The sequence below is a fragment of the Centruroides vittatus genome, unplaced genomic scaffold (genome assembly GCF_030686945.1).
Source record: "Centruroides vittatus isolate TY-2023 unplaced genomic scaffold, ASM3068694v2 contig_329, whole genome shotgun sequence".
NCBI lineage: Eukaryota > Metazoa > Arthropoda > Arachnida > Scorpiones > Buthidae > Centruroides > Centruroides vittatus.
Window position 1 is genome coordinate 2,971,730 of NW_027122113.1, and position 15,483 is coordinate 2,987,212.

General features: G+C 25.6%; 1 protein-coding gene across 5 annotated transcripts in view; it reads left to right on the plus strand.

Moving 5' to 3' along the window:
• LOC136973780 (F-BAR domain only protein 2) overlaps positions 1-15,160 on the plus strand; it is a 104,099-nt gene extending 88,939 nt beyond the window's left edge. For 4 of the 5 annotated variants that reach the window (XM_067268538.1, XM_067268539.1, XM_067268541.1 and 1 more), the window contains 10 exons: positions 340-372; positions 3,022-3,104; positions 3,205-3,365; positions 5,566-5,738; positions 8,356-8,570; positions 10,609-10,764; positions 10,845-10,977; positions 11,042-11,244; positions 11,324-11,553; positions 13,558-15,160. In XM_067268538.1, the coding sequence (XP_067124639.1) occupies positions 340-372; positions 3,022-3,104; positions 3,205-3,365; positions 5,566-5,738; positions 8,356-8,570; positions 10,609-10,764; positions 10,845-10,977; positions 11,042-11,244; positions 11,324-11,553; positions 13,558-13,598 (1,428 nt within the window). In that variant the 3' untranslated portion in view covers positions 13,599-15,160. The remainder of the gene's footprint in view (positions 1-339; positions 373-3,021; positions 3,105-3,204; positions 3,366-5,565; positions 5,739-8,355; positions 8,571-10,608; positions 10,765-10,844; positions 10,978-11,041; positions 11,245-11,323; positions 11,554-13,557) is intronic. The other variant, XM_067268540.1, reaches the window with a different exon arrangement.
• The last annotated feature ends 323 nt before the right edge of the window (positions 15,161-15,483 follow it).

Consider the following 15,483-nt stretch of genomic DNA (forward strand, 5'->3'; position numbering starts at 1 on the left):
TTTAATTATTAATTGAAAAGCATTAGAAAAGCAATTTCAGTTATAATGTAATAATCCAGTTCATTATTAAGTTTTATAAAGTTTGTTTTATAAGATTGAGAAATGTTAAATAAATAAATACAATACCTTTTTTTAAATTTAAGAATTAAAGCAGCATAAATTTTCAAATAGCTTTTGTTTGCTATTAAATAGAAGTTTATAATTGCTTTATTAATTCTTCTTTAAAAGATATATTTATGTTTCCTATAATTTTATTCTGTATTTGTTAAGCTTATAATATTATATAATTTTGTTCTTATATTCAACTTTTGACATTTTATGCTTCATTGTGCATGGCAGCAACGATTGGATGCATTATATCTTCGCTTAAAGGTATTAAGTTACTTTGCATATGATCATCTTTATGTAATAAATATACAAAATTGAATATAATGAATGGTCTGTTAAGAATATGACTGAGTTGTCTTAATTTGAATTGATTATTAATAGATGCTGTTATATGTAGTTGTTCTATTGAAATATTTAATATTTATGTAACTCTCTTTTAATTTAGGTTGATTTTTCTTTCAGTAGTTGATTTTAAAATACATGATTCATAAGATTCTAATATTTTAATTATGAAATAAAACATAAGTATTGTTGAAAGTAAAAATAATACATTGATTATTTTAATTATAAAAATAATTGGAAATATAAATTTTTATCATTGCAAACTATATTTCAGATTATTAATATAAAATTGCAAATAAAAAATTTTTAAATGTGAAAAACAAACAAACTTTATTTTTTATTTACCTTTAGTTCAATATAAGTAATCAAATTAACTGGAATGTCTACAATAATTAATTAATCTACCTTATTTCCCAACATTTATTCTCTGTTTCAAACAAATACTTTCCAATCCTTTTTTAGTTCAATTAATTAATAAATGCTAAAGTATTGCTTTAAAATGTTGATAAAACTTTTAGTTATTACTAAATAAATAATCTTTTTAGATAAAAAAAAATTATTTTCTTAGAATGTTTTAAATTAGAATTAAATTAATGCTTGTCAGCTTTTTTTTATTGGTTAACTATCTGATAATACACAGTAATATCTGAATATATCACATACACACGTATATATCTGAGATATGTGACTTTAAACTTAGAATTCACAGTAGAATATTTAAAATTATTCAAAATACAAAATTGAAGTTATTTATAGTAAGGAAACTTTTAAAAAGGAGTATTGTTCATCATGCAGATAAAAGGAATTACAGAAGGTTAAAATTTGATATTAAATAGTATAAAACTTAATTTTATTATATATAACCATGTATATTTTACAATAATTATAAATAATACAAATACCAAAAGGAAAAAAACTTTTTTAAAAAGAACTTGTTAACTATGTAATATTAATATTTTTGAAATGATACTTTTGTTTCATTATTAGAAAAATAGAAAAACTCTTATTTATTATTATTAAATAAATAAGAAATATAAAATAAAATTAGAAATTAGAAATAAAATTATAAAATATAATTATACTGTATAAATATTTAAATTTTCTACTTTTTATCAGATATATAAATAAGGTATTGGCTCTATTTAAATGTTTTAATTAAAAGATTAAAGTGACAATAATATACTATAAATAACAAGACACATCTTAAAAGAACATGATATTAATACAATTTAAATTAAATTTTACAAATTAAAACATTATAATCCAAATTTTGTCATAATTATCATAATGAAAATATTTTCTGCCCTTTTACTATTATAGTATATATCTTTGAATATTCTTTTTCTGGGTTAACACCTTGGGAATTTCTTACTCAGAAATCATCTTCATAATGAGCAGTTTCCAGTTGAGTTAGTAGTTTTTTTTATACTCACATGTCTGGCCTTTGATAAATGTTTAGTGCCATTTGTCCATCTTCATCTAAATGAAAATACAGAAAGAAATACTTGATTTGATATAAAAAAAATTACAAAATTTCTAAAATTATCATTATTGCAATATAGTGATATATTTCTGATACTACCACTATTACCACTACCATTATTAGTTTAAGATTAAGTGTTTATTTTGGAATAACAACTTCTGTTGTTATTCAGAAATCAATGCAAAATTTACAACTGCTTTTTTGAAAGAATAGCATCAGAATTGGGGATAAATTTTGTGACACCGACATTAGAACCGCTTTTAGATATTTATTGGACAGTGGTGTTCAATATTTTAATTTTATATACTTTGTTTTTGAAATAAAATTTTTTGAAAATACATACAATCAAAAATAGAAAATATTCTCCCCCATATCTCTAAGATCATAGCATAGATTTTAGCTATGATCTTGAATAATATTTGGCTGTGGGCAAAAGGTTGGAGACTCCTGCCCTAGGCATGTAGTGTAACTATTATTTGATCATAGGTGTAATAAATCTTTATACAAATTAGTTTCTTCTCATTTTTATAGTATTTGTACCATACTTAGTTATCTCTTGCAATGTATTTGAGAATCACTGTTCTAGAGTGATAATGCATAAATTTAAATATCGTAATTTTTTAAAATTTAAATTCTAAAATCAGAATTAAAATAAAAGTAACTACAGTAAATTTATTAATAAAGTAAATTATTCTATTTATTATTTATTAAATTATTTCTACATAATTAAATAGAAAAGTTTTTTGAATATTAATTATAAAATGCAGTAATATTTTATCGAAGTTTTTTTTTACTTAACATAATTTTGTCTATTACAAGTTTCCTTTAGTAATACTGTTAATGGTCAGTATAATTTTATAACAAATTATTATAATAAATAAATAATTTTACTTTTTAGTTGTTAGTCTAGTCCATTATTCTTAAAATTTTAATGACTGTAATCCCTTTTATATATAAATACAGTTTTTCAGATTTATTCACTGAGTTTTATTCTACCAGTATGTTATTTATTTAAAGAATACAATAATTAAGTTTGGAATTTAATAATGGAATTATTTATGATATAAAATTATTTCATGAATTTATAGAATCGCCGAGTTTATAGTAGTGCAACTTCAACTCCAGAGGATGGTCCAATTAAAAGATCGATATCTGCATCTCATCCAATAAGGCAAGTCATATGAATAAGAATAAAAATTATCTTTTTATTGATAAAGCATAAAGATAATATTCTATAATTACAACTTTAAGAAATCTTATTTTCTTTATAGCAAAACTGAAGGTGATGTTTTCAGTCTCTTTAGTCCCACAGCTTCCAGTGCCTCAACTCCTACAGGTGCACCTAGTGGAATTCAGAGTCCCACAAGTGCTGGTAGTTTGAGTATAGCACCAAGTGAAGATAATACTCCAACAGCAACAAATAGATATGCAGGTTAATTTTTTTCTAAAATAATTTTATACAATTTCTTCAATACAACATTTTCATTTACTCTTAATAATCAAATATTTATCTTATGTTAATTTTATGTTGATATGATTTTAGTTTATTTTTCTTTATCTATATAAATTTGTAAATGAAAATTTATAAACATATAATATTAAACATTACAGATGCTGAATAATCATGTAGTATTTACACATAGTATTATGACAGTATTTACACTTTAGTTTAAATACAAAGTAAATTCTTGTAATTTTGATTTGCATGAAAATCAATTTTAACATGTTAACTGCCATCCGACATGCCAGCCAACATACTAATTAGGGCCATACAGAGCCATCTGATGTGCCGACCGATGTACTGATTATAGCTGCACAGAGCCATCCAACGGCCTGTTGTCATATAACTATTGTAGTTTCACTCAAGGTTAAATTATCCTGGCTTCATAAGACGTTTTACATCCTAGTGGTGGCCTCTCGCGGAAATCTGTGAAGTTGGTTTCTGACTGCCGACCATCGTACCATCTCATGAGGCTCAAGAAGGGGTTTGGCAGTCGGCGGTCGAACCACTTCATCTGATAGTGTTTTTTTTTTTAATAGTGAATAGTTAAAACAAGGAAAAAATATCGAAAACTAGTTTAATTATTCTCTTTTATTACATATAAAGTAAATAATATTAAATATTAAATATCCCGTGGTCTTATAGTCTCTGGTTTAAGGCCATACGACTGCCGGTCATACGACTGTTGATATATATTTTTTATCTTCACTCTACTGACTGTTATATAATGACTCTTCTATTTATATCATAATGAAATATTAAATATCAAATTTTCTCATTGTGGCCTGAAAAAACACAAAATATCATATTACAGATGGCAGTTGTTAAATCTGTTGATATCTATATTAGTAACACTGATTTCTAGCTTGTAATGAAGAACAATATAATTTACTGTAAGAAAAAATTAGAAATTATGTGTAATAAATTTAAATGTTAAATGTCAATAGTTTTTAAACTTCTCTCTTACCACTGAAGAATCACTTACAGAATTATGTTTCATTAATATTAATTTAACTATACAGTAATTCAGATCAGAGTAATAATTAACAATTTCAATCTTTGATGTTCATACATTTATCCTAGTGACAGATAAGTTTTTGCAAACTCTCATTAAAGATGTCTTCCACAAAATTATGAAATTATCTCCTCAGAAATTTTCTTCACAGTGGAGTTAAATAGATGACCAGCATAACTGTTATCAGCAAAAGTATGATATACGAGGGCAAGACACTAATAATTTGAGATCAAAAGCATATATTTTAAATTAAATAAATTAAAAATTGCAGTGCAGCATTGTGACATGTCAGAATAAGTTTTGCTCATTTTACATACAATGTCTTCTCCAGAGGTCCAAAGATGGTAGTCATAAGGTGACATATAGGATGACATATCAGGAGAATAAGGTGGGTGTCAACATTTCCCAGCCATACTTCTGCAGTTTGTCTTGGATGATAAATACAATGTAGAAGTGCATTGTCATATAATAAGTCCATGTCTATGCTGAGTTTCCTTGGTCAAATGACCAGACTGCTCAAAGGCCCATGCAATAATGATTTTCATCTATGAATTTCAGCTGCTTTGCAACTTTTTGTAATAAGAAACTGAATCACAGTTGATCAGTTTTGGATGGATTTGAAATTGTGTTAGCCATTGTTTCCTTCCTAGTATACTGCAAATCCACATGCCATATTAACACACTATTCAGAAATGTAAATCATACAAATGGACTATTCAAACCTTAGAGATTACTAAAATCAGTATGCAATGATTTGACTTCCTGATGCCAACTTTTACAACTTTTGGCTCATTCTAATATTTTGCACCAGTTTACTTTTCTTAGAAGTATAAAAAAATTTGTTTTACTTATTCAGTAATCTTAAGCAAAAATAACATATTAAACATAATTGTAGTAATAAAATAGTATATTTTTGAAATACAACTACTAAAATCTGGGTAAACTTAATACAGAGCTACAAATAACCAAGTATATTTTTGTATATTCTATCATATTTCCATTAAATTTTAGCAAAATATAAATTATAAATACGTTTTGAATAAAGGATGTATATTATTTTTTAATTTATATTTATTTTATATAATATAAACTGTTTTAAAAATATTACTATTTCAGCTTTAAGCGAAATCTTTGCAGAAGCTACTCAAACAGAAACATCTGAAGCATTTAAAACAGCTCAAAATGGAAGTAGAGGAAGTACACCAACCAGTTCTATTGGACCACCGACTCCTACTGGTATTATTGGACCACCTTTGCTTCCTAGACCACCATCTAGAAGAGCTTTAGAGGTAAAATAATAAATCAGATGGCATGTATAATTTAGGTGTGTTAAATAGTATATAATTATTTTTCATTGTGTGGTGCAAATTTTAGCAAGTAAATAATTTTTGTCTAATAAAATAGGTATGGTAAATTTTTCAGTAATGAAAATTTATATAATACAGGAAAAGTCTAAATTTACATAATCAATGTATATATTTGTGTGCTTAATATTATTTAATTTACTCATTATTTTAATATATTAGATTTTGTCAAAATTTAGAATAACATTCAATGACAAATTTGAAAAATGACTTTTTGGTTAATTTTTATTTCAGTTATTAATTTTTGAAATGAATATGGCTTGTTGACTTTTAAAAATAGTTATTAAGTTCAGACATAAATCAATATTTTTTTTATAAATTTAATATTATCATTATTTTCTTCAGAACATTTTGAGAACAATTATATATATTAACCAAATATTTGTATAACCATTGAATAATTACTTATTATTTATTTACATTTTGATTTTTCTCTTCATTTCAAAGATATTAATTTTTCTTTTTGAGAACATTCAATTGAAATTTTTAATTAATTTTGTTATGCTTGTGAAATATTCAGTTTTAAGTTTGACATTTTTAAACAATGCAAGTATAACAGTTTCTATTACAATGTATTTACATTTTCAATGCCATTGTATTTCCATCGTATGTTTTGATTGTTATTTCTAATAACTTTTAGCTAATCTCAGCTGCATATAGCAAAAACAGTAGAAATAATTCAATATTATATTTTTAATTAAGTATAAATGTATAATATATGTGAATGTAAAAGACAACTATACAATCAGTTGAAGTTATAAAGAATCCAGAACATACTTCATTCAACAATCAGCATTTTTGGAAATAACCTATTTCAACTTCAGATTCTTAAACAAATACAACAACAATAATAATAATAATAATAATAATAAAGACACATACTGACACATTTATTTAATTTTTGTTTTGTTTTGGTTGCTATGCCTTGACTCTGGTCTGGCACAGTACACAGCAACCAATGTCAACCAAGCATAACCCACTACACCCGATATAATTATAATAATAAAGAAAAGCAATATGAACATTCAAGTTTATGTAAATTGAATGTAAATCAATTACAAATATCATGAGAACAATTTTAAATTTAAATGTCCTTGCACACAGAGATATCAGCAAAGTCACACATATAGAATATAAACAAAAAAGAAATGCCAATATAGTTATAATTTAAATGCCCATGCATGCTTGATGTAAAGTTGTTATAATATCATGCTTAAATTATATAAAATTACTTTACAAATACAAAGTTACATTAAATTTTAAATTGTATTAATATTAATAATTAAATTTAAGATGATGGCATAGTCATTTACTTTAGTGCAAATTACTTTGGATATAATTAATAATTGTTCAAGATATAGCCTGAAATAATCTGGATATATCTTAATTTTATTAAAATTATTATATTTTGAATGAGATTAAATTGTAATCAAAAATCTTGACTCATAAAATATTTTGAATTGTTTAATAAACTCATATTTTGCTTTACAATTTAATATTTACAAGTATAAAGCATAATAAATAAATTCATGATTAATACATGGGCTGATCAAAAATATCTGGGACAGAATTTTTTATACTGAAACTACTAGTAGTAATGTTGTGGTAACAATGAAGGATATTTGACTATATCTCCTGATGCCACAATTCAGTTGTCAGTGAAGTGAGTTGAGCTACAATGCAAAAATGTGTTTCCCTCTGTTGTGTCATGAAATGGATGAGTTGAAGGACCAATGTGTTTGCATCAAATGTGTGTATGAAATACCACAACAAGCATTTAGACAAATAGTATTCAGTTAGTTCAAGGCATTTGAATGGTATTCCTGTTTTCAATTGATAATTATCTGCACACAGATCATACATCATGGTACAAATCAATAAGACTGTTGATGGCAGTCTGTCTACAGAACTGTTCTACAGTGCCTTTTGAGATGCAGTTCATCAGAAACTCCTCATAAATAGTTTTTCAGAAACTGGCTTCTGTATGATGACAGTGCAGTGTGCCATGTAGTCCTAAGTGTCATAGAATTTTTGGTTAAGTATATCATTATAGATCTTCACCATCTTGTTCACCAGATTTGGCTCCTGTAACTTCCTCTTTCTCAGGCTTAAAAGTAACTTGAAGAAACAATATCAAGGTATCACAGAGATATAACTGAATTTGATAGACTTTAATTGTAATCTTCCATAGCTATCATACATGCATGGAAAAGTGGAATAATAACTGCAATCACTGCACATGGCCTTGAAGGGTCATACTTGAAGGAGATAACTCACTTCCGATAACTAGTAATTACTTTATTTTCTACAATAAATTCTGTCTTGGATATTTTTTATCGACCCTTGTGTAACATTACTTTCATAATCTATTTAAAATAGATTATGAAAGTAATGTTATCTATTTAAAATAGTCTGCATGCTTTACAGCTAATAAATTTGAGGTTAATAATAGTAATTTGTCTATATTAATGTTGAAATATATTAATGTTGAAAAATAAAGTGAAGTAAAGACTTAATTTATTAAAATACTTTTGCTTTTTAGGGTCCAACAAGAGGTCGAATGTCACCTTTACCAAATACAATGACAAGAACGGAGAGTATTGGAAGTTTAACAAATGATTTTAAGACAACATCAATGCCAGTAGGTTCTTCAAGAGGGCCTTCCCCGTTAACAATTGGGATATCAGATACAATTCCTCTTGCAGTTGCCTTCCAAGAAGTTGTTCATGCATATTTTAGAGGAGCAGATGAATCTAAGTAAGTTTGTTTTAATATAAGAAACTTCGATAACTTACACAATTATTGTTATTGTTTCATATTTAAACTGTGATCGTGTCAAGCACTTTGTATTTTACATTGTTCTTAGTTATTGCAATTAGTGATACGTGGTATGATTGGCATCATTAGATTGACAGTATATTTGTTACTTTAGTTTCAGCTTTCAGCTTCATATGCTATTCAGTTATAAATACTTAAAATGTTAACTTTTTTAACTTATTATTTTTATATACAGTATTTTACAAATAAAAAAATAACAATTTCTTACTATATATATGCCTAAATATATTACTATTTTTGTACATAATCTTTTCAAGATTATGTACAAAAATATAAGTTATATTGTTATTGTTAAATTTAAAAAAAAATATATATATATATATATATATTATTTTTTATTATTTATAAAACAGTAATTTATTAACCCCACTTAAACATTTATTACTTATTATAACATGATAGATATAATCTTATTGACAAATACTATTTTTACATTATTTGCAAACTGTTTTAATTTTGTGGTCTCTATTTGAAAGACATATAAACAATATTTTCTTTTTTGTTTTTGTTTTTGCATTGGTAATGATTCAGCAAATTCTATAAAATATTTCATTCTTTCCCAATTCTTTGCCATGATGTAGGATTTGCAATTTTGCATTTCTGGTAATACTAATTGTTTTGCCAAATATTTCAGAAAAAAATAACTTAAAAACTAGAACAGAGTTCAATGTAATAATAAAAACAGTAACATTTTCAAACATACACTCAATGCACTTGTCAAAATCTTGAAATAAAATTAATGGTGTATGTAAGATTAAATTAATTTTAAATTTTAAATTTTATTTAAAATTAATTTTAAATTAAATTTAAATTAATGATTTAAATACAGCTGAATTTATATAGTTACTCATAATGCAGATACTAATAAGCAAGATTGACTTCTCATCACATTTGGACAGGAATGTACTGTACAAATGTGGAGAAAAATACCTAGGTCAGTTAAAAATTTTATATCTTTGCAAAATGTATCTATTAATTATGTTGTCTTGTTGTATATCTTAACTAAAATTTTTTGTTATAATTCTTTTGATCTAGTTTCTTTAGAAATATACTGAACTTTTGTAGAATGATTGTCCTGCTGCATAAAAACAGGAGACCAACATGCTGGTTAAACTGCAACTAAAATATAAAATTAATCAGATCTAACAAAACTAGTTGTTAGTTAAACGATAAAGGAAACATTCTTCTGAGAACAATAAAATAATAACATTCTGATTTTAAGTCAGAAAAATTACAAAGAGTTTTCCTTTACAAGACAATAAAACAATTAACCACTTATTGACAGTAGTAGTAGTAGTAGTAGTAGTAGTAGGTCAGTCAGTGTGGGCTACTACACTGATTATGTACCCTGACCTTAAAAATAACACCTTCCTCTCAAATTTCACACCAAGGAGATGTTAATTGGTGTAAGCTGAAATAATTTACAGGGAGTTTCTTAAATTTACTGTTTATTTTTGCATTTTTGAATCAAATAACAATAAAATACACATGAAAAAGCACTTTCGGAATTTCCACGAGTATTTTACATCATTAGAAAGAAGACAAAATGAAGAAATTAAACACATAATCATAGTTTTTGATGTAATGCTGACAGTTTTAGAATAAAAACTCATTCATTTTTTCAATATGCCCTCTAGAGAGGGATGTATAACCTCATTTAAACTGGCATGCATGTTTTTACCATACGGAAATAAGATTTTATGGTCTTCCCAGATAGACTGGCATGCTAGTCATTCTGCAAAAATACAGTATAAACATTGCTCCACTGTAATGGGTATTATAAATTATGAAAGAAAATCAAAATATTGTTTTAATAAACATTGAGTTATCTAAAGATAGAAGTTATAATGAAATATGATAAAGAAAATTTAAGATGTATTTTTAATTAAACTAGTTATAAACTATTAATTATTTTTAATTAAACTATTTATAAACCCAAGTAATTATTTTATTTCAGATGCCAGTTACGACTGATGGGAGATATGAAAGTATCATTTCCAGCAGGTATTGTGCAAGTATTAGCAAATAACCCATCACCAGCCATTCTTTCTTTCAAAGTAACCAAAGCTAGTAGATTGGAAAACATTCTTCCAAATAAACAGTTAATAGTTCAGTAAGTTTAACATTACAATTACCTCATACAAATTATATGCAATGTATGTATTGTGTATTAAAAACTTTACATCTTTAAAGGGATCCAATAAAGAGTTCATTCAATCATTATGTATATGATTTTAACATGCCTGCATTAACATCTTTACTCAGGAAACAATATGAACAAACACCATCAGCATCGTATTTTAATATTGACATTTTAAAATATCATGTAAGTAAAATTTTTCATTGAATTAACACTATTTAATTATTTATATATAACCATTGTTATTTAGATCAAATCAGGACCTGGTGCAACTAGCACTCCTTTACATCTTGTTGCATATTGGAAGTGTGAACAGTTAACGACCGATATCAGAATAGATTATAAATATCATCCAGCTGCTTTAGCCTCTCCGGCTTCTATCACAAATATACATATTATTGTACCTGTAGATGGAGGTGTGACAGATATGCAGTCAAAACCTCTAGGAAACTGGTAAATTATTATTTGTTTTTTATGAATTTGGTTTAAAAGTTAACAGAATAATTTTAAATAGTACAATTTAAAATTTCAGGAATAATGAAACAAGCCGAGCTTCTTGGAAAATTCCAGAGCTTTCTAATCATTCGGAAGAAGGGGGATTGGGGTCTCTGCGGGCCAGGTTTGACCTCTCATCTGGACCTTCAATACCAAGTATTCTTGCTGCCCAATTTATTTGTCAGGGAACATCACTCTCTGGAGCTGAATTTGAATTAATAGGAACTGGTTATCGTTTATCTCTAGTCAAAAAACAAGTGATTGCTGGTAAATGAATTTTTTTTAAATTTAGATTTTTTTTGTTAATGATTTCAATATTTTTTCTTTTTTGATATTAAATATGTTTAAGCATAATAATTGCAAGCCAAACTCTACATCTTTATTTAATTCTTCATTTAGTTTCTAAATCACATTCTGTAATAGCAAAGATTGTAATAGAATATCAGAAGCTTGTTAGGACTAAGATTAATTGTGTTATAGTTTATGATTATTGATTGTAATTGCTAATAATGACAATTTCAATATTCATAGAGCATGCAATAACTGAAAAACATAAATTTTTGTCATTACACTACAACATATACTGGTCCATTGTAAAATAAGCAGATTTGAGATATGTACTAAGTTAGCTATATTAACATGTTGACTTCTAAATAAGAATTAAATACTCAGAAATCTGTTACTGGATATTAGCCGAGTTATCTCAAAAACCAGTCCTGTTCTTAGTGCTAGAAATGAAGTATATTCATAGCAAATAGATGTAAATAATAATAATAAAATAAATAAAAAAATTTATGTACTGTAATTTTGGACAGATAACAAAAGTTATCTGTGTTTGAAAGATAATTTGAAAGGGAATACAGTTTATGTGATGGGGTGGATTATATTCTAATTTTAAATTCCAGTTATGAGTTAAAGTTGATAAGTTGATTCACCATACAACCCACCAGACTGACAGTATATATTTACACATTCATGAGAAATGACACCAAGTGTTTAACTATACTCCCCACTGTTTTACAACCCCTGACCTATTTAAATGGATTAAGATTCAATTTTTTTAATAAATACTTATAATTAGAATGTAGCTTACTCTTTAGTCTAATACAAAATACAAATAAATAATAAAACAATGGGATCAGTTACTCAAATATTAAAATTAATAAATTCTAAGAAATTTTCTTTTAAAAAACCCTAAGTTTGTAGTTCTTAGGATTTTTTAAAAGAAAATTTCTTAGAATTTATTAATTTTAACAAAATACAAGTTTATTTTATTATTATTACTGGACAAAGTCATAAAATAAAAACGATCAGTTGTATTTATTTAATTTACATAATTGGAACAGTTCTTAAACACCTGCAATTGAATTATGGAGGTAGCTAGTGAGTTAAATACACAGATGAATTTAGTATTTCAGAGAGATTTCTTAGTAGCCACTTACTTTCCTTTTAAATACAGTATCTTATATATATATAGTAGATATTCTTCAAATGCATGTTAGTGAAGACAGTACACAAGCACATACTTGTGTGTGTAAGTATACTAAATTATTGCCTTTGCTAATGCACACTCAGATTGAAAGTTATTTAATATTTTAAATTTTATACAAATATTAGTTTAATTAATGTAAAATGAATTTTTACATTACCTTTTTGTTTTATTTTTTAAACTTTCTAATGTCATCTTTAGTTTTGATTTTGTTAATTATTATTCTGAATAAAATTTAACTCAAAAATTATTGTAATTATTATAAATATTTATTTGGATTTCTAAGGTAAGCATTCATAATCTTTAATTGATGAGGAGAAATTTAGTTTAGGATGAAAACTAGGATATCATTAGCTTAAAGTTCACATTGATCAAATACAAGATTTTTAGTCTCTTAAAATTAACTAAAGATAATTTTAGAATTTCCAGCAAATAGATCATTTTTACAAAAAGGTTTCTGTTTGCTGAAAAAAAGCAGCTGTAACCTTGACTACAAGCGTAATATGCAGCAAGTGCTTAAAGGCATTAAGTTGTTATTTGGAAAAACATAAAAATTTCCTTTTTCTACACATTTCTCTTATTTTCTTTTAATTCTTGATATCATATATTAATTCTTGTATTTTTGACAAACTAAAGTTTCATTATCTTTCTTTATTTAAGTATTATTAAAAAATAATTTCAAAGCTTCTCAATGTTTATTCAAGAAGAATAGATTTATGTTTAATTTATTTGTTTGTTTGTTACACTTAAAATATAATTATTTTTTAATATTTTTTTTACAGGAAAATATTTGTGTGAAGCAGATCAAAGTAACTTTGCATGACAACAGTTTTCATAGTCTTTACAGATTACTTCTAAAGGGCAATAGCTAGTAGTTATCCAATTTTACCTGAGGAACATTTAATTCAGCTTGATTTAAAAAAATCCAATATTAGGTTTGTTAGATGGACAATATTTTTATGCCATCTGCAAAAAAGAATAAATAATAATAGTACAAGATCATTAGGAAGTGACCGACCCCTGACTAAATGGAGACCTGGCCAAGCACAATGAAGTGGCTTTGCTTTCATCTTTACAACTACTGCCATACACATATGTGATGAACTTAATGTGAGAATTTTCCTAAAGAAAATCACAGAAATGAATTTTTATTTTGACATATTCACATTGTGAGAATTTTTGATATTTTGTTTCTTAACGATATAACATTTATTTGTAATTCAAGCAGACTAAAAAAAGTAACAATTGCATTAATGAAACATCTAGATATTTTGACAAAATATGTTGCAAATGTTCTTAAAAAAATCAATCATTCAAGAAGTTTGTGCATAACATCAAGTGCCTCCTATTATATATTTTAGTATATTCATTATATTCTGTTATAAAATATATCTCACATGAAAAGTTTTTCTATGTTAATGTAAATGGCTATCAGGTCTCCAGAATTTTTAACAAGAATGTAATTATTTCAAATCATCTGTATGTCTTGTATATACATATATATACATACATACATATACATAAATATATATACACACGCAAACACATATGCTCTTATTTGTGCATGTGTGTATATGTACGTACATATATGTGTATATTTTATATATATACATATGTATATGTATATATATATAATATTTTTGAAAATTGAAATATCATACTCTAATATATTCATTATAAAAGCATTATCAAGTTGTAAAATTTGAAATTACATTAGCACAATCATTCCCCAAGAAAAATGCTTTTAGGAAAATTGAAATATATTATTAAAAAATGTTACGGGTGAAAAAAGAGCAGTTTGTATGGTATAACCAAACAAACAACAGTTTGTTAATGATTGGGTTCTTCCCCGAGCTATGTATGTAAAGAAAAGAAGTAAATCAGATAGGGCCTTGGGAGTATTTAGCAATTATATTGCAACTTTGAAAAAAGAAAAAGATCTATTGAAAAGTCTTCTGGCTTTTATCATTTAAGCCTAATAGATAATTAATGTATAAAGTCTGTTTATTATTCACATCTGTAATCTGAAATTTATTTTTATCAGTCTTATATCCAAAAAAGCAGAGTTCTGTACAGATTTTAAAAAAATGCTCGTATTTATATCATCAGTTATCTAGATTTTTGTACTTCAAAGCAACCAGTGGGTCCATAAAACATCTTTACAAAATGATGTATAGTTAATGTAACAACTTTAAAAAATGTCAAAAATAATTGTATTTGCTAGACAAAAGAAAATGTTGATCATTTTATTAAATGCAAAATTCCAAAAATTTAAATTTCTCTTGAGTGGATATAGTATTTGTTCCAGTTGAATTGATGTTATTATTTGTAAAATTATTTTTGTTGATTTATTATATATAAAAATAAATAATTCTTATATAAAAATTTTATGTAATTTTTATTTTAAATTGTCTTTGTGTGAATAATTCAGTTTTTGATTTATTTCAGTCAAGAATTTCATATTATATGGACTGACTCATAAGATGTTAATTATAATGAACATAATAGAAATTTATTTTGGCTAACAGAATTTGTTATCAAATTTTTTATAGCAAATAGGACTATTTACTGTGATAACTACAATTATTTTTACGTTTTGGTGTAATAATTTTAATTAATTAATTTAATTATGTTAACCACTCAGCAGTGAGGGACGTATATATACGTCGAGGGCGATCGTGTGGCAGTGGTGAGGGACGTATATATAC